General features: G+C 38.3%; 2 protein-coding genes across 3 annotated transcripts; one reads left to right on the top strand and one right to left on the bottom strand.

The window, feature by feature from the left end:
• Positions 1-337: 337 nt before the first annotated feature.
• On the bottom strand, positions 338-4171 carry aldoab (aldolase a, fructose-bisphosphate, b). The gene is made up of 7 exons (XM_024803457.2): positions 4026-4171; positions 2622-2740; positions 2111-2377; positions 1855-2015; positions 1252-1510; positions 930-1129; positions 338-797 (listed from the first exon to the last, which is right to left on the bottom strand). The coding sequence occupies exons 2-7, from the start codon at positions 2731-2733 to the stop codon at positions 705-707; spliced, it is 1092 nt and encodes a 363-aa protein (XP_024659225.1). The 5' UTR covers positions 2734-2740; positions 4026-4171; the 3' UTR covers positions 338-704.
• On the top strand, positions 4037-27961 carry LOC101466436 (integrin alpha-M). Of its 2 annotated transcripts, XM_012915848.4 has the most exons (30): positions 4037-5871; positions 8614-8716; positions 9310-9401; positions 9749-9819; positions 10603-10717; positions 12529-12656; positions 12784-12926; positions 13211-13361; positions 13637-13787; positions 14011-14078; positions 14246-14366; positions 14524-14663; positions 15359-15505; positions 15598-15810; positions 15918-16051; positions 16979-17127; positions 17232-17383; positions 17505-17630; positions 19020-19093; positions 22304-22445; positions 22533-22631; positions 22743-22822; positions 22907-22993; positions 23099-23168; positions 23268-23369; positions 23774-23854; positions 23939-24049; positions 24208-24321; positions 24448-24558; positions 24703-27961. In XM_012915848.4, the coding sequence occupies exons 1-30, from the start codon at positions 5811-5813 to the stop codon at positions 24766-24768; spliced, it is 3402 nt and encodes a 1133-aa protein (XP_012771302.3). In that variant the 5' UTR covers positions 4037-5810; the 3' UTR covers positions 24769-27961. The 2 variants fall into 2 exon arrangements, with proteins under 2 accessions (XP_012771302.3, XP_076743583.1); XM_076887468.1 differs by lacking the exon at positions 8614-8716 and having other exon boundaries at positions 4037-4384.

The following is a 27961-nucleotide window of genomic DNA, read 5'->3' as shown; positions in this document are numbered from 1 at the left end:
GTTTTTCTTAATGTTTCTACTTTTTATGTGCAAACAGTTCAACTTGTAACAAAGAATCAATCCTCTAGGGATCCGAAACAGTTAGAACAGAGGTTTTAGAATAACAGTAACAAGGACATATTTTACTTCTGTTTGGTAATTTGCTACCTTACAGTCCCATCAGCAAACTTCATTTGCTAATAAAAATAAAGCTAGATCAGTAAACCGCGTAAGCCTAGTTCTGCTTGAAGTACAATTATTATGGCAACTGACAGTGTTAGTTTAATGGGAACTTAAATGTTGAGCAGTGAGAAGTAAAACACAAAGTAAAACCAGAAAAAGGAAGGAAAGCATCACGCTACGGTAAATACTTTATTCCATGGTAACAGTATAAATCATATACTGAACTTACTGGAAGCAGACCAAGGAAAATAGTACAAGTTGTGTAAAAACAGTGTGGGAATCTTCACCTGAAAAAAGGTGTTTAAAAATAAAAGCTAAGGGAATGGAGGAAGAACGTGTTTTAGTCTTCTAGCTGCAGCAACCACTCAAAGCTTTTTTCTTTCTTTCTCTTTTGCTTCCTACTGAGATGTAAAAGTGCTGCTGTTTCTGTTGTAGCGTTTAATAGTAGAGTGTGAATTTCATAGGTGGTGCCTTAAGGGACGTGTCCTTTTCCGTGATGATGTAATAATGGAGTGGTAGGGGTGGAAAAACGGTGGTTATGCTTAATAAGCATGATTAGCCACAAACAGTGACTCTCCACCAGCAGCGCTGGCTCCAGAGGAAACATATTTGCCCACACTGGCCTGGCTGTTAGCCTGTAAGATAGAAAATATGATATTATTTAATGCACAAGAGGACTCTAGAGCATGAGTTTGATGTTAATAATAATAATACAACTCTTTCATATAGCTTTATATTTTAGTTACACAGTTCATATTCAGACATACCAGAGCTCTCTTTACAAACTCTTCTTGGCATGCCTTTCCGTTCTCCTTCTTCCCACCCCAGGCTTTCAGGGCAGAGGCCTGCAGTGCACGGCCATATGAGAAGGTGAGTGCCCAGGGCTTGTGCAGGGGGCACAGGTTCATGGCGTTCAGGTTGACAGAGGCCTCCTCCTCACTCTGACCACCAGACAGGAAGGTAATACCTGCAAAGCAGGTAGAGTTTAGCAACCCAGATTGCAGATCTAATGCAGATTAGTCATAAAAGATTATGTCTAAAAAAGTGTAAAAGTGTGCATATCAGCAAGCGTGTGATGTACTTTCTTACCAGGAACTGCAGGGGGAACGGTGCGGCGCAGGGCAGTAACAGTTGCCATGGCAATCTCCTGGTTGGTGTACTTGTGTGAGCAAGAGTGTCCAGCGGTAACCATGTTGGGTTTGAGCAGGGTACCCTCCAGGTAGACGTGGTGGTCGGACAGGGCCTTGTAGACGGCAGCCAGGACCTTCTCAGTGATGTACTGACAACGCTTCAGGTCATGGTCACCATCAGGAAGAATCTCAGGCTCAACAATGGGGACAATACCGTGCTAGGAAAGGCAAGGACACAAAGACAGGGTAAAATAGGAGCTCATATTAAGAAGACAAGACCTGAAATCCAAAAGTGAAGACTTTAAAAATTTAATGTTATGCTGCCTTGATAATACTATGACATAGCATTAATTTGGAGAAAAGTTTTTTGAGCTTGTTGGCACATTATGAGGTTTCCTCATTGTGTGTTTTTACCCATGCAGGAAGTATGCGTGTGGCATGATCATATCAAATGCACAAGCAAAAACAGCAAAAATATTTTAATGTTTTTTTTTTTAAATAGACCCAATAATAGATCTTGTAAAATTCAGTTAAACTGGGTTATCTGTCTGTTGTGTCTTACCATCTGGCAGATGCTGGCATAGCGAGCCAGGACATTGGCATTCTCTATGATAGCCAGTCTTGAGGGCGTGGTGGGGGTGATCTTCAGAACACAACGCCACTTGGCGAAGTCAGCACCATCCTTCTTGTACTGGGCGCAACGCTCATAAAGCCCATCGAGACCTGTTAGGAAGGACAAACATACACAATACGTTAGATAAAGATATTAAAAGATAATTATGTAATACGGATGATGTCTGGATCTTTTCTGTGCTCACCCTGGGTGGTTGTCTCGCCATTGGTTCCTGCCAGGGGGACAACACCTTTGTCGACCTTGATACCCACCACCATGCCTCTTTCTTTGAGGTATTGAGGGAAAGGCTTGCCATCATCGGTCTTCTGGTACATGGTCTCGTGGAAGAGGATAACGCCACCAATACAGGGATTGATGCGGTCGTCAGCAGTGAAGAGGAGCTGGCGGTACAGCCTCCTGTTCTCCTCAGTGTTCTCAGCATTGATGCTCTGGAAGCGCTTGGCCACACTGCCTGGAGGTTATAGAAACAGATAAAATCAGATTGACTATAAAAACATAGTATATTATTAGGTGTTGGAAGCCACAGTCTGTCTGCACGTTTGCAGAAATGTTTCAGTTCAGGTCTGAGAAAACACACACAGTGAAACCAGTTTCAACTGTAGCCTAACTGCAATCCTTTAAGCCATAGTTTTTGGCAACTGTTGAGTTGACTGTCCCAAAGAACTGATTGTTAGTATATAGGTTCATTTTCTTACCAGTTGACTCATCTGCAGCAAGGATTCCTTTGCCTGGAGCCACAATCTTCAGAGCAATATCATTGAGCTCCTTCTTTTGCTCAGGAGTGAGGAAAGGGTATGCGTGAGGCATCCTGACTCTTGATATAAATAGAGGGAAGACAAAAATTTGAGAAATTAATAATGAACATGACACAGGGGTTATACATTTTTACAGTGCGCCAAGGCGAAAGGTTATACTGCACTGCATATCTGCTTTTGAGTGTAACAGTTTCAGGGTATATGTGTGGGAAACTGCTAGATGAAAGGAGCACAGAACATCGGGTTGATTGTGTGAAGGAAGTGGTAAAAAAAAACAAAAACGTCTGGCTCATGGTTTTATGTTTTCCTGTCAGACTATCTTTTGCTAAAATAACCCAGACCAGCTTGTGTCCTACATGCGACAGCAGCTGTTTAAGCTTTAACTGCTGCAGCAGCTTGTGCGCTGGTTTCACACTATTCCCCAGGCACAATATGTAACCTCACAGAGGATCCAGTGTCAGAGAACTACCACAAATCCCCCTCCACCACCATCACATGCCCCACCCTCCATGCATCTGACCACCCTTAAAAAATCGTGTGCACGTCCGTGACCTATTCCATTTTCTAGCCTCTTATCCCTGACCTTTCCATTCCCCTCCACAGCCCCCCTTCCCTCACCATTCCTCTTGACTGGCCTCTATCGCATACCTCCTCCAACTGTCACCCTGTTGCCACTATCAATACGTTAGACTAAATATACCCAGTGTACCCAGTATACTGCTTGCATGAGGCAGTGAGTGCACTGTAGCTCATGTAGCATGAATGGGCTGCATAAAAGAAAATGTGCAGCGTTCCACCCGGCTGTTGATGAGGCATGCCACATTGCAGAAGGCAGTCTAGATGAATTTATCTAGTAAAGCAAGAAATTAGTCAGACTATTGAGTCACCACTGACCAACGATTCAATGGAAACTTTGCATCAGATAAAGGTAGGTGACTGAAGTTTACCAAAAATGATCAGCTTTGTTTAATATCAAGGGAGAATCGTTCTCACAGTTCATCACAATCATTATTTAATGTTGTTATACTATAGAAAGTGATGAGATATTTTCATCTGTCTAGCATCTGGTTCATTGACGTTGAAGTAACAAAAAAAAAAAAGACGCACACTTGCATTTAACCAACAGACATGAACCTGCGGGTTACACTGATATAGTTCGAGTCATGTTAACCACACAGTTGTGAAAGCTACAAGAAGATGCATAACACTGTTTTTATTTTATCTCTGGTATACAGGTCATAAGCCTCTCATTATGCCAAGGCTTTATAACATAACATTCAATAGCTAACCAACAAATCCACTTCAAATGCTGTTTTCTTCATGGGCATGAATTCAATCTTTTACCTTTGAGGTTGCGAGGAGAGCTGAGAGAAGAGAGAAGAAGGGAGAAGATCCGGCCTTCGTCTGCGACACCCCTGCAAGCCTGCTGGCCCTTGTATTTATCCTCCCATTGTGACCCCTCACATTTCAGCTGCCCAACTATAAAAAGAACAGGATGCAACCAGAGATGGCTTGTGACATTCAGCAGGACTGGGGCTGGAGTAACGTGCTAGCAAGCAGCCACTCAAAGGGCAAAGAGTGTTTCAGTGAACGGCACAAAATGCGATGGAATAACAGGCAGTTAGGGTTTAGGTGAAGTCCACATAGAAGGGGTTGAGTAGACGATATTATCCAGAAATGTGCAGGGAAGAATGGCCTACTATGTAAGTGTTTCTTACACTCTCCTTAAACGAAATTATGCATCTTCCAAGCACATCCTTTACATTCTGTCTTATATTAAACATTTTATTTAGCTGCAGTTATTGTAAAACATGCTGCCTCACCAAAGAAGAACATCTAATATCTGGAGGTCATTTGAAATAGTATGTGAAGGAAGATAAATTTGGGGGTGATAGGTTTGTAGCTTGAACCCATCTGCTGGAACGTTGAAGACAATATAATTACACTGCAAGCAAGACGCAAGTAGGCAAACTTCTTCATGGTACTCGTGCACGGGAGAGAACCAGACAAACGCCGTTCCTTCGCTTGACCCCAGTAGGATCAAAACCTCTACCAATCTACAACTAATTACAAAACTCTAAGCATATATAAGTAAATATTTCTAAGCATAAATGACAATCAACAATACAAATCTAACAGGGGGTATATGTAGAATGCACTAAATGTGTGTGTCTGCGTGCACACAGACACACAGAAACAGAGTGAGAGTGAGAGAGGGTTGAGCATGTTGCAACATTGCCAACCTGCCCTTAGAAATCCAAACCAGACGCAGCAACACAGCACACTGATCCTGACCTTTTCTCGACCTTTCTTGATCGTCTGTGCTCTGCAGGAAGAGGTCAACCGCCAAGCTAGGGAAAGGTTGCAGGTTCATATTTTCGGGGCACATTGCACTTTGCATCTGTTTCTGTGTCTCTCACTCAGCTCATGGGAAAGCACAAAACAGACATGAAAAGACATAAAATTTTGCAACTCGGATGTTCTCACAGTTTCAGACTTTGGGTTTTGTAGTGCACGCTACACTTTTTTAGTGGCACACACTTACCGTAAAAGAGGCCAACTTCCTGACAGGAGGGCTTGCGGGCTGAACAATGCAACAGGAATAGATGTGTTAAGTAGAAATCTGAAGAAGCAAATTCAACTTGCTAGTCAACTACAGGGAAAGTAATAGTCATAATGTTAGATGCTCAACATTCCCTTTTCTTATTTACAATTTAATGTGATAAACAAAAAGAATTTGATCGGACTGACCTCAAATTTTCAGCAAAAAATTTATCTTAGACCTGCTAATGAGGCAGATGGTTTTATTTAAATGTTAACATTTTAATTATATTTAAAATAATTTCATCTGGTTGTCCACATGTCAATAAACTTTACTGTTATACTATTGTTTAAGAAAATTAGAGCTTAAACTAAATTAGTTGGCCACCCACCACCACAATCTCTCTTATATAACACAGCGCTGCCGCTATTGAAACTCCTCCTTCATCGAGTTCCTCTAAAGATGCCTCGGCTTTGATCAGTCACCTGATTATTTCTGCTTTTTGGCTCCTTCTTACATGCTTTCAGCAGAAGTGGCACATTGCTCAGCAGTGAAAATTAAAAATAAAACCAAATATCACAGTTAAAATGATTTTCCATGGGAGTAACACAATGAACTGGCTAATTAGTGCTACAATATTCTTGTCAGGTAAGGCAGTTTGTGCCTTTTATCTTTCATTGTCTAGTTATGCCTTCATTTTAAGTAAAATATTATGGAGCAGTATGTCTGTTGTGCTCATTTCCTTTTTTTTTCTCTGTGAATCAAACTTACTGAGACGTGTGATCAGCCCAGTTAGTTTCAGAGAGTAAAAATAGCTTAATGAGTACAATATTTTTATTGCATTTCACCTCTAGCATGCACTGAGTGAAAAAACCCTTTCATAAATAATTTTGCAAAATTTAATTCTTGATTATTAATCCATAATAAATATGTAAATGCTAAATCACAAATAATTCTATGCTAATGCAATCATCACATATTTGAGGCCTGTTTCCAGTGTCACATTGTACTTTTTGATCCTGTGATGAATAATTTAACTAACACTGTGTTGACAAGAAAAAAACTTGAGGACATGGCATTGTAATAAAATGTTTTAATAAATTTACTTTTCAGGGGGTTATGAAACCATTTAATGTTTCTTCTTTATATTCATCACTATTTACATTAGATTCTCATTGAAGGCATCAAAATTATAAATGAGCACATATGGAATCAAAAACATGTTTTATAGTTTAGATTCTTCAAAAATCGCCACCCTTTACTTTGATTACTGCTTTGCACACTCTTGGCATTCTCTTGATGAGCTTCATGAGGTCGTCACCTGAAATGGTTTTCCAACATTCTTGGAGGAGTTCCCAGAGATGCTGCACACTTGTTGGCCCTTTTGCCTTCACTCTGCGGTCCATCTCATTCCAAACCATCTCAACTGGGTTTAGGTCAGGTGACTGTGGAGGACAGGCCATCTGGCGCGGCACTCCATCAATCTCTTTCTTGGTCAAATAGCCCTTACAAAGCTGGAGGTGTGTTTGGGGTCATTGTCCTGTTTACAAACAAATGATGGTCCAACTAAATGCAAACTGAATAGGATGGCATGTCGCTACAGAATGCTTTGGTAGCCATGCTGGTTTAGTGTGCCTTAAATTTTGAATGAATCCCCAACAGTGTCACCAGCAAAGCCTCTCCCATACCATCACACCCCCTGTTTCACAGTGGAAGCCATGCATGTAGAGACCATCCGTTTACACTCACCAAAGACTCAGCAGGTGGAACCAAAGTTCTCAAATTTGGACTCATCAGACCAAAGCACAGCTTTCCACTGGTCCAATGTCCAATCCTAGTCTTTCTTGGCTCAAAAAATCTCTTCTCCTTGTTTCTTTTCCTTAGTCGTGGTTTCTTAGCAGATATTTGACCATAAAGGCCTGATTCTCACACTCCTCTGAACATGTCTGTGAAGGTTCTCAGTCATCCATGTCATTGTAGTCAAAGGAGCTTGCAAAGAAAAGCGTCTGGACTTCTTTAAGTTGCTTGAAGACGTTTCACCTCTCATCCGAGAAGCTTCTTCAGTTCTAACGTCAAATGGTGGAGAGTCCCAGATATAAACCTAGTGGGAGTAACCCCCCACAGAGGGACAAAAGGACCCCCTGATGATCCTCTAATCGCCTGAGCCAAGGTGTGAAACTGGGTGTGGGTCCCAATCAGCCAGGGTTTCGGGTGAGCTCATTGTGAAACCTGGCCCCACCTTATCATGTGAATTCCTGAGGTCAGATGGCCCAGGATGTGAGTGGGCGTTAAGGCGTCTGGGGAGGGAACTCAAAACTGGATTATAGATGGCAGAGAGTTGGTGTCGTAAACCACCGCCTCTGTTCAAAGATGGTCGCTCACAGTGGACATAGATGGCTTCTTTCACTCCTCTTTCAAACCATCTGTCCTCTCTGTCCAAAATGTGAACATTGGCATCCTCGAAAGAGTGACCTTTATCCTTAAGATGCAGATGGACTGCTGAGTCTTGTCCTGTGGAGGTGGCTCTTCTATGTTGTGCCATGCGCTTGTGACCACCTCCACAGGACAAGACTCAGCAGTCCAACTGTCTTCAGTTCTTGAAGTAATGATGGACTGTCAATTCTCTTTACTTAGCTGATTGGTTGTTGCCATAATATAAATTCTAGCAGTTGTCAAATACGACTGTCAGCTGTGTATCAACCTGACTCCTGCACAACACACTGACTGATGGTCCCAATCTCATCAAGCAGGCAAGAATTTACCCAAATGAAACCTGACAAGGCACAGCTGTGAAGTGAAAACCATTTCAGCTGACCACATTATGAAGCTCATTAAGGGAAGGCCAAGGGTTTGCAGCGCTGTCAGCAAAGCAAAGGGTGGCTGCTTTCAGGAATGTAAAATATAATACATATTTAGAGTTATTTATATTTTTTTCTTTGCTATATAATTCAATATATCATTTATATATTTGATGTCTTTAGTATGTCTTTACAATGTTGAAAGTACTAAAAATAAAGAAAAACTATTAAATAAGATGTGTCCAAACTTTTGACTGTATATATGGAATTTAAGACATAAAATTGACTCCAAATTGAAGTCTTGGGTGTGTTTTACAAGACAATAATTGCTCTGAGTTCTTAGAATTTAAAAATATCGAGCTTATCTGCTCTCTAGTTGTAATAAAAGATCACCCACTGAGGCAGACCTCAGTTCAAACTGCTACACTCCAACAAAAATAAAGAGAAACACAGACTCTATACAATTTTCTGTATGTGGTATTCAACAGAGGTGCTATAATCACATTAGAGTACCTCTATTACTATATAAGTAATAGATTAAAGTTGTTTATAGTAAAACAAATGGTTTTTTTTTTGCTTCTTTAATTCTCAGTGTTAAATCCTGCACTTTCTTTCAATATTGATCCTGGGGCTTGGAAGACCCTGAGTAGCTCTGCTCCTGGTTTTGGGTACAAGGTGATTCAAAGAAAATCAGAGTAAGTCACAAGGGCGATCGTGGCTCAAGAGTTGGGAGTTCGCCTTGTAATCGGAAGGTTGCCGGTTCGAGCCCCGGCTTGGACAGTCTCGGTCGTTGTGTCCTTGGGCAAGACACTTCACCCGTTGCCTACTGGTGGTGGTCAGAGGGCCCGGTGGCGCCAGTGTCCGGCAGCCTCGCCTCTGTCAGTGCGCCCCAGGGTGGCTGTGGCTACAATGTAGCTTGCCATCACCAGTGTGTGAATGTGTGCGTGAATGGGTGGATGACTGGATATGTAAAGCGCTTTGGGGTCCTTAGGGACTAGTAAAGCGCTATATAAATACAGGCCATTTACAAGACACATTGATAAAGTGTGTGTATGTTAGTGTATCACACGTACACACACATACATGTTTGTTAAATCTATGCTTGCAATTGGACTATTTGCTTTTTAAGAATATTGCTATTTATTACTAATTTTCTTCTAGCAAACATCATAATAGGTTAGTAATAAATGAACAAACATGCAATATTTCTTAACAGAAAAGATATGTAGTGTATTTAACCACAGTTTGCTCTCTAGACTTACATTGTGGTCTGGATTTATCTCCACAGTTTGATCGTCAGTGCCCCACTTGAACACGAGAATGGGGGAATATATAGCTGCACCACTTCTCCTCCAAAATGTCAAGATATAAAACTAGAAGGTAGGTAACCATTAATTTGTAAATGTCTTAAAACCTCAACAGCAACTATTTTACCTTTGCAAAAATTCTGCTCAGACCCTGGCACAGAAACCTGGTTTGATATCTTTGTATTGAGCCTTCAAAACTGAGATCAACTTACTTTTTAAATTTTTACAGCTATGAAATGAAGTTATAGTGAAAGTGAATTCTGTGTTGCATTCCTTTCTGTTGTAAATGTGCCGTGTAAATTGATCATGTAAAAAGGGAAGTGTATTAATTGAGGTGCTTTGTAGTCTTCGGCTTCACTGTTTCTTCCAATATCAAGGAGTTTTTTGTGTTTTAACAAATATTGCATTCTTTAAATACAGCCCCAGATTTGACAGCTAATGTGTCCCTTGGTATGTCAATGGCAAGTGATCCCTCTGGAGAAAACACTGTGGTGAGTTGCTAGCTCCAGACCTTATGTTAAGTACTTTTTAAAATCACTGATGATCCAACTCAACTGTCTTATGTATGTAAAATGTCTTGTGTTAAAAATTGCATTGTGAAAAATCACTGAACCTCCCAGTGGTTCTCCACAGAATCAGCTAATTTTAAAAAAACAACAACACATCTTACATATTAGCTTAATGTTACTGGGTGACTGTGGTCCCATCTGCACCAGAATGCATGCCACATATACTTGGGCAAGATACTAACCCCAAGCTGCACTCTGATGCATCTGTCAGAGTATACATGCATGTAAATGTCAGATAGAAAGCACTTACATGGGAAAAGGATAGAAAAAAATCATTTGTTTGAGTGGGTGTGAATGAGTGAGGTTGTATAAGACAAGTGCTACATAAGACCCAGACCTTCTACGATTTACTGGTACAGATAATGTTCAGTGTGGTGTAGATAAAGAGGAAAAGCAGGTCTCTCTGAATGTAGAAAGATGACAAAGGAATAGAAGTGAGGTTTGTATTTTGAGTGAGCTCTGTAGCCTGGATTGAGTACCACACCTCCAGAGTTCCCACAGGTTTAACCCGTCACATATTCACACGCATGTTCCTGAAAGAGAGCAGAATCAGAAATTCTTTTAAAAAAACAAAAACATTAGCTGATACTGAAGATTTATGTGGGAATTTATTTTTTTCAGATCTGATTGATTTTTATATGGAATAAAGGAAACAGGGACAGGAAATAATCAGCCTAATCAGAACTTGTCTTTGTCTGTTTTTAGGTGTGTTGTCCATCCATCCCAAAGCACTGCAAAAGTATCACCATGTACAACGGTGTGTGCTTTCAGATTGACAGTTCTAATTCATTTGGACCACCGATACCATCTTCTCTTGACGGTAATAGTAAACAGAGTTTGTGAAAATGTACCTACAATGAATAATGTTTTTGAGAAAAAAAAGATTTTAAATGATGATTCCATTTATTAAGGAAAAAATGTCAATGAGTGTGTCACGTGGCTGTGGAGAAATTTTGGCCCTGTGGTGGCCCACTAGAGGGCTCCACTCACACCCAAGTAGGGAGGACAGGTTTTGTCGAGTTGTGTGGCGCGACGTGTTCAGTTAATGTGTTGTGATGAATAAAATCGGAGTGGAAAGTTAGAGCTTCTGTTTTGTCTTTACTATACCTCCACAGCACACTTTTTTTTTTTGAGAAGTGTTTTAATTCAGCCCGCCGGTGGGTTTTAGACTGTGAATGCCCTTTTTAATGTCATGTTAATCTGCGTTAGGTCCAGACTTTGACTAGGCAACTTCAAAACCTTTATTCTCTCAACTTGAGTTCAACTTGCTGGTTGTTTTAGATCATTCTCCTGTTGCATGACCCAAATGTGCTTGAGCTTGTGACATGATCATTTTGGATTTTCTGGTCGAGAACATAATTCATAGATCCATCAATTACGCCAAATCATTAGGAAGCAGCAAAATCAGCCCTAGACACACTGCAATCACCATGTTTGATTGTTGGTGTGATGCTTTTTTAATGAAATGCTGTGTTGGTTTTTCTCCAGATTTAACTGGACTCAAACAATTAAAAAAGTTCAGGTTTTGTTTCAGTCTACAGAATATTTCCCCAGAATCTCCAAGATATTTTTTGGCAAATGTGAGACGAGTCTTTGTGCTTTTTTGGTGATTTTTCTCCTCAAACTCTCTATTTGTATGCCATTTTTACCCAGTCTCTTTTCTATTGTTGAATCGTGAACTCTGACCTTAACTGGGACAAGTGAGGCCTGCAGTTCTTTAGATGCTGGTCTGGGTATGGCTGTGACCTTCTTGATGAATTGCCGATGTGCTCTTGGAGTAATTTTGGTAGGCTGGCCACTCCTGAGAAGGTTCACCTGTTCCATGGTTTGCTTGAGTCCAGAAAACGTAGAAATGACTTACAAATGTCAAAGATATATTTCACATCTCTTCTTGAGTTTCTCTAGATCGTGGCATGATGCTTTTTGAGATCTTTAGCATGCTTCAGTTTGTCATGCAGGTTCTACTTACTGTAAGTTATTTCTTGATTGAACAGGTCTAGTAGTCTGTACTAATTGTTTTGAGTCATGTTATACAAACATTTTTAACTCACAAGACGTTTGTGTAAGAAACTGAGATGTTTTGTCTTGCTTCTAAGTGACAGAGTCGATTCTGTTCATCTGGATGTTTAGAAGGTTGGAAAATCCTGTACTCACCTGAGACTGAGAAAGACACTTGGATGAGTGATGAAACCCACTGTAAACACTGCATCCACATGAGCACAATCAACCTTCTGGGATTTCAAATAATTTAAGCTTTTCTGTATTTTCTTAAAGAAATAAAAATAAATGTAAACAATAAGACTAAGAATAATTGTGGTTGGAGATCCTATACATTAACTTTTGTAAAACCCTGATAAGCATTTTTGGACCAAACTCATTTAATCCCTTAATCTTCTTGTCTCTCTTGTTAAACTAACATAGACAACAGCGACTGAGCTATGCCACTAAATAGACAAACATACGTACTTTAGTGATTAACTAGCAAATGCATACTACATAGATTGTCTTTGTGTTATTCATAATGCCTTTACTGAGGTGCAAAATTCTTTTGCTTTGCTTTTTATATGAGTGAAAAAATATAAAAATCACCCCATAAAACTAAATCTAATTTTGAATCCATTTCTTTGACAGACTGTGAAACACAAGCCGACCTTGCCTTTCTGTTGGATGGTTCAGGCAGCGTATCTGGTCCTGATTTTCGAACAATGAAGAAGTTTGTGAGAGATCTAATTGTATCATTTCTCTCAAGTGACACACAGGTGAGACACTGTTGTCCCTCTGCTACTTAAATAACAGCAAATCATGACATAGATTACATCTTTGTTTGCATTTAACACCATAAAATATAATCTAACACATGTTTCACATATTTTTTCTTTCTTTCAGTTTTCTGTTTCCCAGTTCTCCAGTGCACCACAGATTCATTTTAACTTTCAAAAATTTAACTTAACTGAAATGGAAGATAAAATCAATAGAATTCAGCAACACATGGGACAGACTTTCACGGCTAAGGCCATCAAAGAAGTTGTGTAAGTGATGCAAAGATATTACTGAAGCATTGCATTTTTCAGTGAATCTGACCACAGTAACTACTGTGCATGTTCAGTATTATGTTGTGGACAAGATGGCACAAACCAAGGCCAATTTGAAATACATGCAGATCTAATGCTGCATCTGCAAAGTACAAAAATATCTGTATTTTGGAAAAATTATGAAAAATATGAATGACACTGAAATATGTATGACCACAAGGTGCACTTTTAAAAATACTTTGTGTTGAAATTTCATTTTATTATTATTTTTTATTTGATAGGGAAAAAGTTTTCAGCCCACAGCAAGGCTCCAGACCAAATGTGAAGAAGGTCTTGATTGTAATTACTGATGGAGCATCTAATGACCGTGAGAACCTGGAAGGTGCAGTAGAGCAAGCAAAAAATAAATCAATTGCTCGATTTGTTATTGGGGTAAGCACTTCAGTTATTTAAACTTGTAGAATATTGAGTTTCGTATTGATTGATGATGCTGTCACTTGTCAGACATGCTGTGAATTAGTTCTGCCATTCAGTCAACAAGAAATAACTGTTATTGTTGATTTGAGTTCTTTTCAGTGTTAGAGAGTATAATATCTGTGTGTAGATTTCATTTTAAATCAGGTGAGATTTAAGGACTGTATTTTACCAAAGTCAGCAAATGATCTTGAATAGTATGAAAACTTAATCATAGTTTTTCCAATCTCCAGGTCGGGGATGCATTTGATAAACCTGAGGCAAAACAAGAACTGCACAGCATTGCATCATCTCCCTCAGAAAAACATGTGTTTGAAGTGAAGGAATTCAGCGCACTTGAAGAAATAAGACAGAATCTACAGGACAAAATTTTTCCCATTGAAGGTACAAATATACATTCAACATTAAAGCTTTGTTAAAATTCCTGTCACATTGTATTCTTTTTATTGCATGTTACAAATTTTGTCTCATTTTAAGTTAAACAGCTTGTTGCTTTATGAAAAGAGCAATAAATACTCAGCACATTTATAATAAACAACAAAAAGTCATTTGAATTCTTTACTTTAAGAATAATTAAAATTTTGTCTTGTTTATTTTTCTGTCACAGAAAGCAGTGGAGAGTCACTGAAAATGGAAATGTCTCAAGAGGGATTTAGTACAGTTTATGCACCTGAGGTAATTAAAACTACATGAAACTCATCAGACAGTCTAGTCTGATGAGAAAGAGAGATTCACATGTGCCACCTTTTGTAACTTGAAGGCAACCAGATAATTGAACACAGTCCAGATTTTAAATAAAAAAAATTATTGTATATTAAATGTATTTTCTGTGTACACTGTAGGGAATTCAGATGTCTATTGTTGGTGCAAACCAGTGGAGGGGAGGCTACGTGCAATACACAACAGGAGGCCAGAAGGTGAAAACATATGAGGATGTGTCTTTTGAGCCTGACAGTTATCTTGGTAAGAATATTTAACAGTCTAACTCATACACATGTGATCATGTATATACACAGCTCTGCTGTAATTCTTTTACACAAACAAGTGGATCAGTTTGCACATGAAAAAAATTTAAAAGGAGAAATAAGTTGTCTTTCCTTTTTTGATTACCAAATTCTAGGTTACTCCATGGCAATTGCTAGAACCCAAAGTGGTTCTCTGACAGTTCTTGGTGCTCCAAGATATAAACACAGAGGAGTTGTGGTCTCTGTTAACAGAGACAACTTTGAAAACCAAACGATTGAGCCGTTGGCATCACAGGTATGAATTTACAGCAAGACAGATCTGAATGACCTTGTAAAAAGAAAAATTACCATCATAATGCGGCTACCCCTTCGGCGCCAGCTGTGGGCTCAATGCTGGAGCCGAACAAAAACTCCCTGATAACGACTGTGTTGAGTCTGTTCCTTCCCATTCCATGCAAGGCCACCTGGGTTGGCTGGAAGACTGTTTACTTAGCCTGGCAGGGCGAAGGAAACTGTCTCAGCTGAACTATGGACATGCACACACATACATATACTGATACTGATAAGCACTCACTGACACATCACCCTCCCTATCCAACACCACCTCCAACGCTTACCTCCCCTCTGATGTGGACATCGGGTCAGCTGGAGGCGCAGTCAAAAGATTGCAGCGGTCCCAGATCAGATGTACACACTGGAACACTTTCCCATGTTGCTTGTCTGTGTTTATTGTGTTATGGTGTGTTGATACCTGTGCATTCCTGTATTATCCTTTTGTGTTACACATTTCGATGTTTCTTTTTCCTCGCTACCTAGCCTGACCTGTCTCCCCAATGTGATGTTTGTGTATTGTATGTACGGTCGGCAAGGTCTGTCATCTCGGTTGTGGGCAAAAGACCTGCAACTGACAAATAAAGGCTATCTCATCTCATCTAAATTATATATAAATTATTTTTTCAAATAAAAATGTATATTTTTTTGCTTACACAGTATCAGACTGGTGCATATTTCGGGGCAGAGGTGTGTACCATGGACATAAATAATGATGACATCACTGAGCTAATCTTCATATCAGCCCCAATGTACATGGAGCCTGATAGAGAGGGAAGAGTTTATGTTTGCAGATTAACTGGTTTGGTAAATCAAAGTTTTATCCACTTCAATTAAATTAATTATTTTATTTGTCAACTTCCCTAATGATCATATAATATTCACTCTCCTGCTTTCAGTTTGTGGAGTGTAATTTTGATGATCCATTAGTACTAAGAGGACATGCAGCTGTCAAAGGAAGGTTCGGCTCTTCTCTTGCTGTGCTGCCTGATCTAAACTCAGATGGATTCAGGGATTTGGCAGTTGGAGCACCTTTGGAGAATAATGGTGAAGGCAGCATCTACATTTTCCACAGTGAAGGAGGCGAAAGAATCAGTCCTACTTACTCACAGGTACACAGCATCAAAGTACTCACAATGATTATTAAACTTATCTGTGATGTAAAAGTGCATCTATACAACCTGCAGCTTTATTATTTAAAATATGTTCATTCACACAGAGAATTACTGGCTCTGAGGTCCAGTCAGGACTGAAGTTCTTTGGAGTGACAATCAGTCAGTCGGCTTTTGACCAGAGTGGTGATGGACTGCTTGACTTAGCGGTGGGTTCAAAGGGTAAAGTTGTCTTGCTGAGGTAAGTCAAAGATAGTCCAGCCATGTGTTACTGTTGTCACTGGTACTTTTTGTGAAGGTTCAATTGTAATGAATAGAATACTGCTAAAAACTTAGTGTAAATGTAAAATTTTCTAATTATAAAAAAGGCACATTAATGTAATTAGAAATTCTGTTTGCAGAACACAGTTTACTTCAAAATGTACAGGAACATACAGGAAAAAATGCATTTTTTTGCAAAGAAAAAAGGGTGATGCACACATGCAGCTACACATAGAGTTTAGCCGAGCTAAATTGAACAGACAGAAAATCAGCAGTAGCTCACATAACCACTTGTTACTCCCAAGGTATGCATAAGGGCATAGGACTCACCAAAAATGGACAACAGAAGATTGGAAAAACACTCTGATGAGTCTGGTCTCTAACAACAATGGTATCCACAGTCAGCAGATCTCAGTCCAATAGCACCTTTGGGATGTGGTTGAACAGGTCTACAACACCTTATTGAATTTATGCAACTAAGAATTAAAGCAAAGGAGGGTCCATCCAAGTACTACCAAGGTGTCAGTAACAAACTTGGTGGTGATTGTAGATACTTCTTTAGAAAGCATTACAGATTTATAATGAATGCTTCCTTAAATCATTAAATTTCATTTAAAACATATCTGGTTGATGCCATATAATAAGAGAAAATGTTCTTTACTTAGAAAATTAACATCTCTCACTGACCCCAAACTTTTAGTAGCAGAGATATTGATAGAAATAAGTAGACATAGTGGTTTATAAAATGTGCAGTGCGAGTAAATCAAAGAAAAGTGCACACAGTTGTGAAGTCTTGATCAGAACATCTACAATGAAGATTAGCTGTCAGCTTAGTAGTAATTACAAAGGTAATAGTCATTCACATGTCTAGTTCATCATCTCCTTTCCCTATTATGTCCATTTCCAGATCAAGACCCATTGTAGAGGTAAAGTCTGAGGTGTCATTCAGCCCAGACCAAATCTCTACTCAGAATGTAGACTGCTCAAAACCATTGGAGAACAACGTTACAGTCTGCTTTACCATGAGCAGCTTGTCTACGAAAGAGCTACATGCAGGTTTATTATTCTTATCTGTTTCTAAATCACTAAACCATTCATCAGTTTACTTTATGTATGCATGTGCATTTGTAACATTTAAGTCAAACTCTGATCTATTCCAGCTCAAGCAAGGATTGATTATATGTTAACATTGGATACCACTCGCAAACCTTCAAAAAAACGAGCTCACTTCAGTGTGAAAGAACAAGAGCAGTCTGGATCAATTAATGTCACCTTGGGGAAAACGTGTTTAAATGTAACATTTTTTATTGAGGTAAATTCTATTAATAACATCACAATTATCAAATGAACCAACAGATGTTTAAGTCAGTAAAGAAAATATTTTAATTTTAGTCTTGTAGTCCTGCAACACTGACATTGCTCTCTTCTTGCAGGCCTGTCCAGAAGATGCTCTCAGTCCTCTTTCTAATGAGATTAAATTCAGTTTTTATGGTTTGCCTTCTGAGGAAAATCTCACACCAAGTCTTTCCCCGCATGCTCCAACAGCAACTAATTATCCCGTAAGCAATGTGCACTATAAGTGTACAGTTAATACTTTTGCCTTTACTTTTTATGTAAGTCTGGCATTGAGAAGAACCTGTGCATTTGTCAGGTCTTCAAAGAGTAGTGACAAACACTAACTGAAAACACTGAATTAAAAATATTCAAGCCTTTCTAACTAGAGTCCTTGCACCTACAGAGGAACAAGTTGTCGCGAAATCAATCAATGTAGAGCAGTGTCACAAACCATGGAGGCCCCAGAAAAGTGCAATCAAACGATGAGTTTATTAACAGTCCGGAGAAAACATCAACATATGTCTTCTGACCAAAATACATCTTGTGGATACTTATAAACCAGTGGGGTACACGCCCCCCCATGGCGTCAATGACAGATTAAAATAGGTTCCAGACATTAGTCACAGTTAATCGTACATCTTTAATAGCTATAAGCAGACATAGAACTTCTCTTTTCTATAACACCTTCCATACAAGGTAATAAACTTCAAGCCCTCAGGGTCTCTGAGGCTAATTATTGACTCTGATCGTCTGTTACCAAGTAGAATAAAATATATTAAGACACCAAATGAGTTAAGGCCTCAGGCCTGGCACATTCCTAGATTATATGTGTTATATGTATTGTAAGCATGCATGCAATCATCCTTCTATGTTCTAGTTTCCCTCAGCATGTATCACCTGGACAGTCACGCCAGTGAAGCTTAAGACCCTTAATGAACCGAACATCAACTCAAAATAAGCACAGATATGCAATGTGTATAAAATACTTCTAACCGTACTTGTAATAAAAGTTAACATAATGGAAGGATCCTCAAATGGACATCTTCAATAAACAGCTGTAATGCAGTATCAATACTGTGAGAAATATTATTAGATGAAATAATGCTGTAAAGAATGTTATTAATGCAATTATAATGATGCAGATTATATGGCAGCAATAAAAGAATTTCTGTATCTCCACAAAGTGGACCAAGAATATCGTTAGAAAGAATTTTATCTTCAGTACAGAAAGTTTTGGTTAATGTTAGTCCATTTCACAGCAATAAGCATGCAGTTGCTTAGCTTGGTGACATAACCAGCTAACACTACTCACCTAACTTATAAAAGAGAATACATTCATTGTTGCTGTGGAATACATAGTAATACATAGTAAGGTCCATAGGTATTACATTTACTCTTCAGCCTCTGAAACTGTACAAAAATGATCTGTTATTTCTGAACCATTAATGCAGACATTTGTTCAACCCTTTGAATTAAAGCTAAATATCTGCACTTCAGTCACACATTGTTTGATTTAACACTGACTTTAGTGGTGTACAGAGGTATAATTACAATAAAATGAAATTATAATGAGTGAAATGTATAATGTAAATACACCATGCTTTCTTCCACAGTTAAATTTTGAGATCAACTGTGGCACTGACAAGAATTGCAATGATAACCTGAAGGTGGATTTCAACTTCACCAGGTGAGGCCCAGTTACTAAAGTTAAGCTTTACTTGTGTCACAGTCAGGCGACCGTGTGGCTCATGGATTTGAAAGGACCCAGCATGTAGAACACAGGAAGCAGACACGATCAACAAAAAGCCCAATTTAATGCTAATAGCTAAGTTAAAAATTATAACACATTCCTAAGAAAAGACCAAATCCCAAAACACAAGGGAATGGGAAATACAGAAAGAAGAAAAAAATCACACTCAGGGAAACACTGGGGAGGCAAAATACCTAGAGCCAAAACCCAAAAGACAATTATGTCACAAAACTTAAAAGCATTCCAAGAATAATAAAACCAAGACTGGACACCAAAATAAAACCAAAAAAAAAAATCCAAAATGAAAAATATAAGTATTAAAACATCCGCTGAAAATCTAACTCAGACATATTTATGATTAAACTCAAATTCACAAAACCCCCCAGAATTTGACAACTTGTGTGCCTGGAAATGTGCTACTTTTAATTGCTTGTACATGAAGCATAAAAACACTATTCTACTGAAACATTTGAATAAAATTTATAGCCACTCTGTCAAAATTCTCCTTCCTTATGATTAATAAGTCACAACAAAGCTGGAAAGAGAAATAAAGAAACAAAAATAAAAAGAAGAGAAAAACACTAACACAAATAATAAATCTGTTTACGATGGCGTATGAGGGACACAGAAGAAAAAATGTTATTTATTATTTTGAGAAAATTCGAAATGTGGAGATTACAATTGTTGTTTCAAGACAAACTGCCATGGCTACTGTAGGGAGGAGAGAGAAAGCGAGGGAGGAAAGAGGGCGAGAGAGCAAACAAACAGACATGCATAGACATCACTAGAGAAACCGGCAGATACACAACATGAAGACATCACTCACCTAATTGGGGAGGACATACAGAAGCAACACTATGCCAAACAGAACACAAAAGGAAACAGACTAAATGAATAGGAAACTAAGAACAAGAAACAAACGATGAAACAAAGAGGCACAAAGAAGTCCAAAAGTCCTTGAACCAAGAGGAAGAGTGGATTAGTAAAAAATGAAAAGGCAGGTAATGGACAGATGTAAAGATATTGATGGTTCACTAATTCATCTACTCAAGGCATCTTGTAGAGGGTATAGCATCTGTAGCAACAACTGTTACCTGCACATTTAAACTGTTTTTTCCCCAAATAGTATTTCAACTGTTTCTCGAAATTTAGACTTAATTTTTTAATAATGAATAATAGGGGAGACCGGGGATAGTTGTAACGTGGGTCAGTTGTAACACTTCCAATTTCTCCAATCAGGGCTAAGTTTCAAATGATGTGACTCATCCTGTGCATGCCCAACTCAGTTCTGCTATCACATGTGAAAAATCAGCACATTTTGTCAAACACAGACAATTTAACACCAAAAAAAGCAATTTGTATGCCTTAAAGTAAGTTTTTCTACTTTATTTCAATTTCTAATAGCATTATTTGCTTTGCAGTTAAACTCATCAAACTTAAATTATGTTATTTGTATGTCTGTGGGGATATATTCTGTGTAGGTCTTTAGTGCTAATGTTTTAGCCGTTGGCTGTAATGTTAGCTAGTTCATGGCTATAGGAGTCTGGGTCAGTTGTAACAGCAACAGTCTGGGTTAGTTGTAACAATAATGCAGATGTTACAACTTACCACACCATTACTTTAACCCATATTAAACAAGTTGGGGCAACGACATCAGCAGAGAGAGGTTCACTGGTCGCTTTTGTATATGCGGTTAATGCCATTGGCAACACAATTCCTCCACTGTTTGTGTTCCCACACATACATTATGCAGACCACTGTGTCAGAGATGGACCAGTAGGAAGTACTGGTAGTGGAAATAAATCAGGATGGGTGAAAGAAACAGATATCCTCATCTTTCTGAAGCACTTTGCAAACCACACCAAGGTAAGCCATGATAAAAAGTAATGGAATTGCGATGCTGGTGAACAACTACATTTTTTCAGCTTCATTGTTATGTTCAAAATTGGTGCAACAGTTGTAGGTTATAATGCCCACTGAGCCAATGAGGCCAAACTCAAGGAAGACCAACCAAAATTAATGAAATATTCAGTTGCAGAAAATTCCATAATTTGTCTTTTTTGGGGGGTTGGAATATGTTCAAAAGCTAGATTTCTGCATTCTGTCACACACACACGTAGCTACATAAATGGATGTAAGTGCATTCATGTGTTGAATACACAAAGATTACATGTTAATGTTTTGTTAGTACCCTTATTTCATTGTGTTACATTTCACCCCAGGATATGTTACAACTAACCCAGACTATGGGGTTAATTGTAACATTTCACTCTTTGTGTTTGAGGCCATACCATACAATGGGTAATTGTGCTGCAGAGAAAATAGCTGCACTATTTAATAGCCGAGACATGTAAATACTTTGCATTACATTTTGAATCCACTACCTTAAAAGAGCTTCAATTTACAGACAGAAATGTCAAAAATGTTACAACTATCCCCGGTCTCCCCTATATATTTTTTGTAATGTGGCCCTAATACTCTTGCATGTCTATTTGCCTGGAGACTCCATGTGTAAAATCATTTTTCTGCTTGCTACGATGATTAAATAACCAATACTCAGTGCAGTCTGTCTTTCCCCTGTTAGTGGGATGACTGTACAAATGTCAGGTTGAGTTTTTATGCTATTTCATCATGTTGTGGTGCACAATAAAGCATAGCTATTTAAAAGACTGCAATATAATGAAATATAATTGATCAGAGAATTACTCATGATGGCAGAGATTATCTACTAAGAAACCTCCCAAAATTAACTTTTCTCTATTTGAACCCATTTTATATATTTTATTTTCAATTTTACTAGGTCATAAGCTGAAATATTGTACAATTTGATAAACACCATATTGCCTCCTAATGCCGAGTTTTAAGCATTATCCTACCCTGTGTCAGACTGGCAATCTGTCCAGGGTATACTGCTGGCCCTTGCCCAATGTTAGCTGTGATAGCAGTAGAAAGTGAGTGGATGGCTAATCAGTAGATGCTAACATGTTAATGCAATAAGTTAATATACTACATCCCTTAGGATCTGTAAGTTGTTACCATTTTAACATTCAATTGAAAACTACCATAAATTTAGCATTTTGTGCTTTTAGCTCAGCTGTCGTCTTGTTTTCCTCTCCTTTTATTCTCATCTGGCTTCATACTCCACAGATCCTCAGAGGTTAAAGTGGGCATTGATGAGCTTTTGAATGTCACAGTCACAGTGGAGAACAGAGGAGAAAACTCCTACAACAGCCATGTTATTCTCACGTATCCAGCTGGACTCTCCTACAGGAAGTTCACGAGTCAGCAGGTAAGGCATCAGGATCAAGTCTGTATCAGTTCATGACTGATCTGCTGCTCTTCCAAAGCATCTAGAATCTTTTTTTCCTAATAAAAGGGAAGAATTGAGTGCAACTCCTTGGACAGTGAAGATGGTTTATCACGAGGAAGGACAGACTGTACTATTGACAAGCCCATTTTCAAGAGCCAAACTAAGGTTTGTTTTTTAATTTTATTTGTACAAAAAATCTTTTATCAATTTGTTTTTTCTGACTTTTGCACAACTTAAGGACAAAGAGAAGTCACTCATCTCTCTCATTCCATTAAGGCTTCCTTCATTGTCTGCTATGGGATTGACACCAATAGTCAATTTGAGAGGAAGATATTTGTCACTGCAAATGCCACCAGGTACTGTTTCTCTGGTACATGTACTTTTCATTTAAGCAGTAGACCCACAGATACAGTATAAATATGTTCACCTCTCTCTTTCAGTGGAAATCAGGAGCATGCACCTACAAGTGAACTCTACAAAAAGAAATTGATTGATGTAAAATACAGCATTTTTATGACAATTAAAGGGTATGTGTTGTTCTCTTTGTAACAGAAAAGGAAACAAAAAAAATAGAAAGTGACAACTATTCTAATACATGGTATTTAATCAATCTTTAAAATATGTCTGTTTAGCTCCCCCAGCTATAACAATTTCACATTTGGGAAGAATGATTTGCAGAAACCAGTCCAGCAATCAATCACGGTAGAACATGACATGTGTATATATCTGTATTTTGTAAAGGTAATTCTATGATTTAGATCCAACTATTATGCTTAGCTCTTGTTTTCTTTTCTTGTTTAGCTAACAAATGATATCAGAGCACTTCATAATTTCACTGTGTGGATCAAGGTTCCAGTGAAGCTTGGGGGAAAAGACATTTGGGTGCATCCAGCCAAACTACAGGTAATATATATGCAGTAGTGTGCAAAAGTCTTAAGTCACCCTTCATTTCTTTATATTTTGCTATCAAAGATAAATGTAAGTGGTCTTGAATAATAGTTCTTTAGGCTTTCTAAAGGTTTTGCTGTGTTGAATATTAAAGGAGGAGGTCATACCAATATTGACTTTCAAGCCAAAGTCTACACACTGTGTCTTATTTACTATATATCGATGTATGTTTGCATTTTTCAGTAAATTGTTGCAACTATTTTCCATTTTCCCTGCAAAACATAGAGAAATGATGGTGGCTCAAGGCTTGTACACAGTATTGTATGTTGTTTTAGGTATTGACTACAAAAATGGCTCATGCTTAGCAGTGTAATACATGCATGTGGTAACATTGGGACCATAAATCAAATGTATTATAGATTGCAGACTGTAAGAAAGGAAGTTATGAAGAACCACATGTTAAAGACTTTGTTCTTCAGATCCAAAAAAATAAAGTAGTGGTAAGTATTAGTCTAAACATTGTAGATTTAACATTACAATGGATCAACTTTTGTTGCATTTAGTCTTCTTTAAATGATCCACAGGACTGCTCTGTGGCCATGTGTAGAGTGTTTGAGTGCCTGGCATCTATGGAAAGGCAGGAGAAGAGGACGTATGAAATCTCTGGAAACCTCACTTCACAGTGGATAGAGCAGGTAACTGATGGGACGTTTATGTTAAGTGCTACATTAGGGTTTTTTTTTCACGTCACACTTCTTCCTTACTTGGTACTACTAACTCATATATATATATTTTCCAATATATATATATTTTCATTTTCAAATTCAGCTCATCCCTCTTGATTTTTTCTTAGATTGGACTTCAATCTGCTAAATTCCTCTTGACCAGCCAAGTCAGTCTGAAGTACGACCAAAGCAAGTACGTCTACTTTTCAACAGGGTCTGACTACAATTCTCCTGTTCACAAGGTGAGCACTTGTAATATATATAGTATATAATGTTATCTTGATATAATAATAATAATAATAATAATAATAATAATAATAATAATAACAGTTTCCATTTTATTTACAAACTGTCACTTCATCTTTCAGATTGAGGCAGAGGTAGAAGTGTACCCTGAGCCAGATTTTATCAAAGAGATCATTGGAGGATGTCTGGGAGGGTTGATTTTTCTGATTTTACTCACAGTTGTCCTGTATAAGGTGAGATGATGATCACACTTTTTCAATTAATTTTTTCATAAGAAAAGCTATTAGAGAACGTGGACAAATAATTAAATTTTCTTTTCATTAACATAATTTTTATGCACAGTTACTTGAATTTTATGTTTTTCCTTGCACTTCTAGGCTGGATTTTTCAAGAGTAAATATAGCAAGGTAAATACTGAAGAACCGGAAGATGGTCCAGGATAAAAACAAAGGTTCATATTTGTAGATCTCTATCTAATCTTCAAAGAAGGTCTGAAATCCCTCCCCTGCTCGCCCATTTCCTTACAATAGAACTTCCTACCTGGTGGGCAGGACCTGACATAGCAAAATTGGTATGGCCCGGATCTGGCCCACACAGTGTGCTTACAAATGGCCCACATACCGCAAAGAATGACGGCCCTTTGGTGGCCCAGATCTGGTTTGCCAGAGGTGGCCCACACATGGGCCAACACAAGGCCAGTGCTGGCCCAGAACAATTTCAGCTCTGGCCCCAGATGTCAGCCTAATGTGTACCTTAATCAAGCCATGTAATAACAACATGTGCCAGAACATAATAGTGCAAAAGTAACATGACGAAACTCTGTTCGGACAGCGAATGGACTGATTCTTATATAGTGCTTTTCTACTATCAGAGATTACTCAAAGTGCTCTATACGACATGCCACATTCAGCCAATCACACACTTTCTCCAAACTGAGTGCTTCCTAACCACATTATACACATTAAAACTCTTGACAAGCAGACTGGAGGAGCCAGGGATCAAACCACTAACCTTCTGATCAGTTAGTCACCTGCTCTACCGCCTGAGATACAGCCACCCAGTGGTAAACATGAGTAAACCCTCACTAGGTTTTGGATAAAGTTGGCTACCATAGCAGTATAGTATTGCAACATGGCATTTGGGTCTTCTAACTAAAATAGGAAAATAGGAACATAAATAGTGCCATCATTGCCAGACCTGGCCCACATCTGGTTGACATATACCCTGCCATGACACCAGTCAGTCAGAAGTGCCAGCTTGATGCCGGATCTGGGCCAGACCTGTTTTCTATGAGCCTGGGCCACATAAACCAAACCACAATCGGGCCAGATGTGGCATGCTATCACATAAACAGTGCCATCTACGCCAGGGCTGGCCCATATCTGGATGACACCACTTACCATTCCAGAGGTCAGCCAGCAGTGCCGGCTTGACACCAGATCCGGGCCAGACCTGTCTGCTATGTGGGACCTTCGCAATGGGAATATGAAATGAACTGAAGAGATCTGAAAAGTAAATCTGAAATTGTTTATTCTCTTTTTCTGGACCCAAAAAGTAAATAAAATTGTTCAAATTAAACTGTACTTATATTTAACACAAGCACCTGAAGACCACCTGAAGACAGTGTTTTTAGAGGCCACACTATGAAGGGTTGTGAAAAACTATCCTGTATAGCAGACACTTATAGTAGTAAGTGTCTGCTATACAGTCATTTGCTTTCAAGTTAAATTTAATGCACAATGTGGAAAAAGGATACTCAAATAAAATGGTTGAGGTTGAATATAGTGAAGTACCTGAGTAGATGTAGAGTGATTCTGAAACAGTCCTGTAAAGAATTATGGTATGAAAGTTTTTAGAGTGACTGTACTATTTTTTTAAAGGATAATAATAATTGCCCACCATGAAATATCTCTGTATTTATATTTTTACAAACTGTATGTTTGTAGACATTATTATACAGCAAAAAACTTTTCATGTCACCCTGTAATGTATAATGAATGAAATTTTATATATTTTATATGCTTAAAAGCAAAGGTGGAAAGTAACGAATTACATTTACTTGCGTTACTGTAATTGAGTAGTATTTTTTGTGTATTTGTACTTTTTAAAGTCATTTTTCAAGTCGGTAATTTTACTTTTACTTAAGTATATTTTTTAAAAAGTATTGTACTTTGCTACATTTTCAATCACACCTCTTACTGAGTAAATTAAAAGAACAAACAAACAAAAAAAACCCCAACATTGCGCTTCAGAAATACTGCAGATAATGATGGGTAGTAGAACAAATTGGCGTTGGGTCACGATAAAGATGGAGTCTGACATCGGTGGTACGGATCCAGCGAAAAAAGAAACCCCGTTGAATTCTGCTGACCCTGAACTCGAAGAAACGGATGTGAACCCCTGGCCGTATTTAAGGGACCATTTCGGTTTCAAGTGCAAGAAAGGCAACAGCTTTATTATGCAGTGTAAGCTGTGTTTGCCCAGAGAGACCGAGTTAGCAGCTTTTAAAAATTCCACATCAAACCTGCGCAAGCATGTAGAGGTACGTTAAATGAAACTTGTACATTTATTTTAGCAAAAAGGCTGTGCTCAAGTTAATCACATTAAGTTAAGACATAAGCTGTTATTGGGCACGTTGTTGTCCACGCAACTTACATTTTTTTTTTTACTGGATTGGTAAATTGCCAAAAGAAAATGTGTTTACTTACATTTTTCCTGTTTGTTAATAATAATAATTTATTTTAAAAAAATAGTTAAATTAGACAGAAGACAGAAGCGGCTACTTTCTTACTTAACCCACATATGTTCACACTGCAGGCAAAAGAATAACATGTGCTATGTGCAGAGGTGTTTTTTTCTGTTCTCAAACTGATCTCCCTGTTGGAGCTCAGTCTGGGGAGAGTTATTTTTTTCTCCTTATCTTTCCTCATGTGGTGCATTTTCCATTGTTATACCTCTCTGACCTGTCTTCCCCATGTGATGTTTGTGTAATGTATGTATGGTCAGAAGGGTAAGATGGCGCTGGCAAAGGTCGGCAGCCTTAACCCAATTTCCTTCGGGGTCAACCTTCAGGATCAATAATGTTTTATTGAATTGAATTGAAATGCACCTCAAAATTAACAGAGCAGGGCTATGTTTAAAAAACTTAAAACACAGTTTTATAGCAGCTGCCGTACAGCTCAATTCAGTACTTGTTCTCTTATTTGACAGTTTAGGACACATTCTCATGTAAAAGAATTATATGGTTTTGACAGTTTGGTTGGTTGGTTTGGTGACCATTATCCATTTTGATGTATAGACTTGCACTTTAACTGCCACTGCACTTTAATTTGTAAAGTTTTTCTTTTAATTAAAAAACAACTACTTTGAGATTTATCCCATTGTCTTTTTTGCACTACTCAGAAGAGGCTGTCCTCCTGCTGACAAAAAAGTAACTATGTAACTTTTACTCTGAGTACATTTTAAATGAGCTACTTTTTAATTTTACTTGAGTAAATTTTTAGACAGGTAATTTCACTTGTACTTGAGTAAAATTTCAACAAAGTAATAGTACTTTTACTTGAGTAAAATATTTTAGTACTCTTTCCACCTCTGCTTAACTGCTGTAGATGTGCAAAGTGCCAATAACAATGTGAA

Source organism: Maylandia zebra, linkage group LG8 (genome assembly GCF_041146795.1).
Source record: "Maylandia zebra isolate NMK-2024a linkage group LG8, Mzebra_GT3a, whole genome shotgun sequence".
Taxonomy (NCBI): Eukaryota; Metazoa; Chordata; class Actinopteri; order Cichliformes; family Cichlidae; genus Maylandia; species Maylandia zebra.
This window is presented reverse-complemented; position numbering and strand designations above follow the sequence as displayed.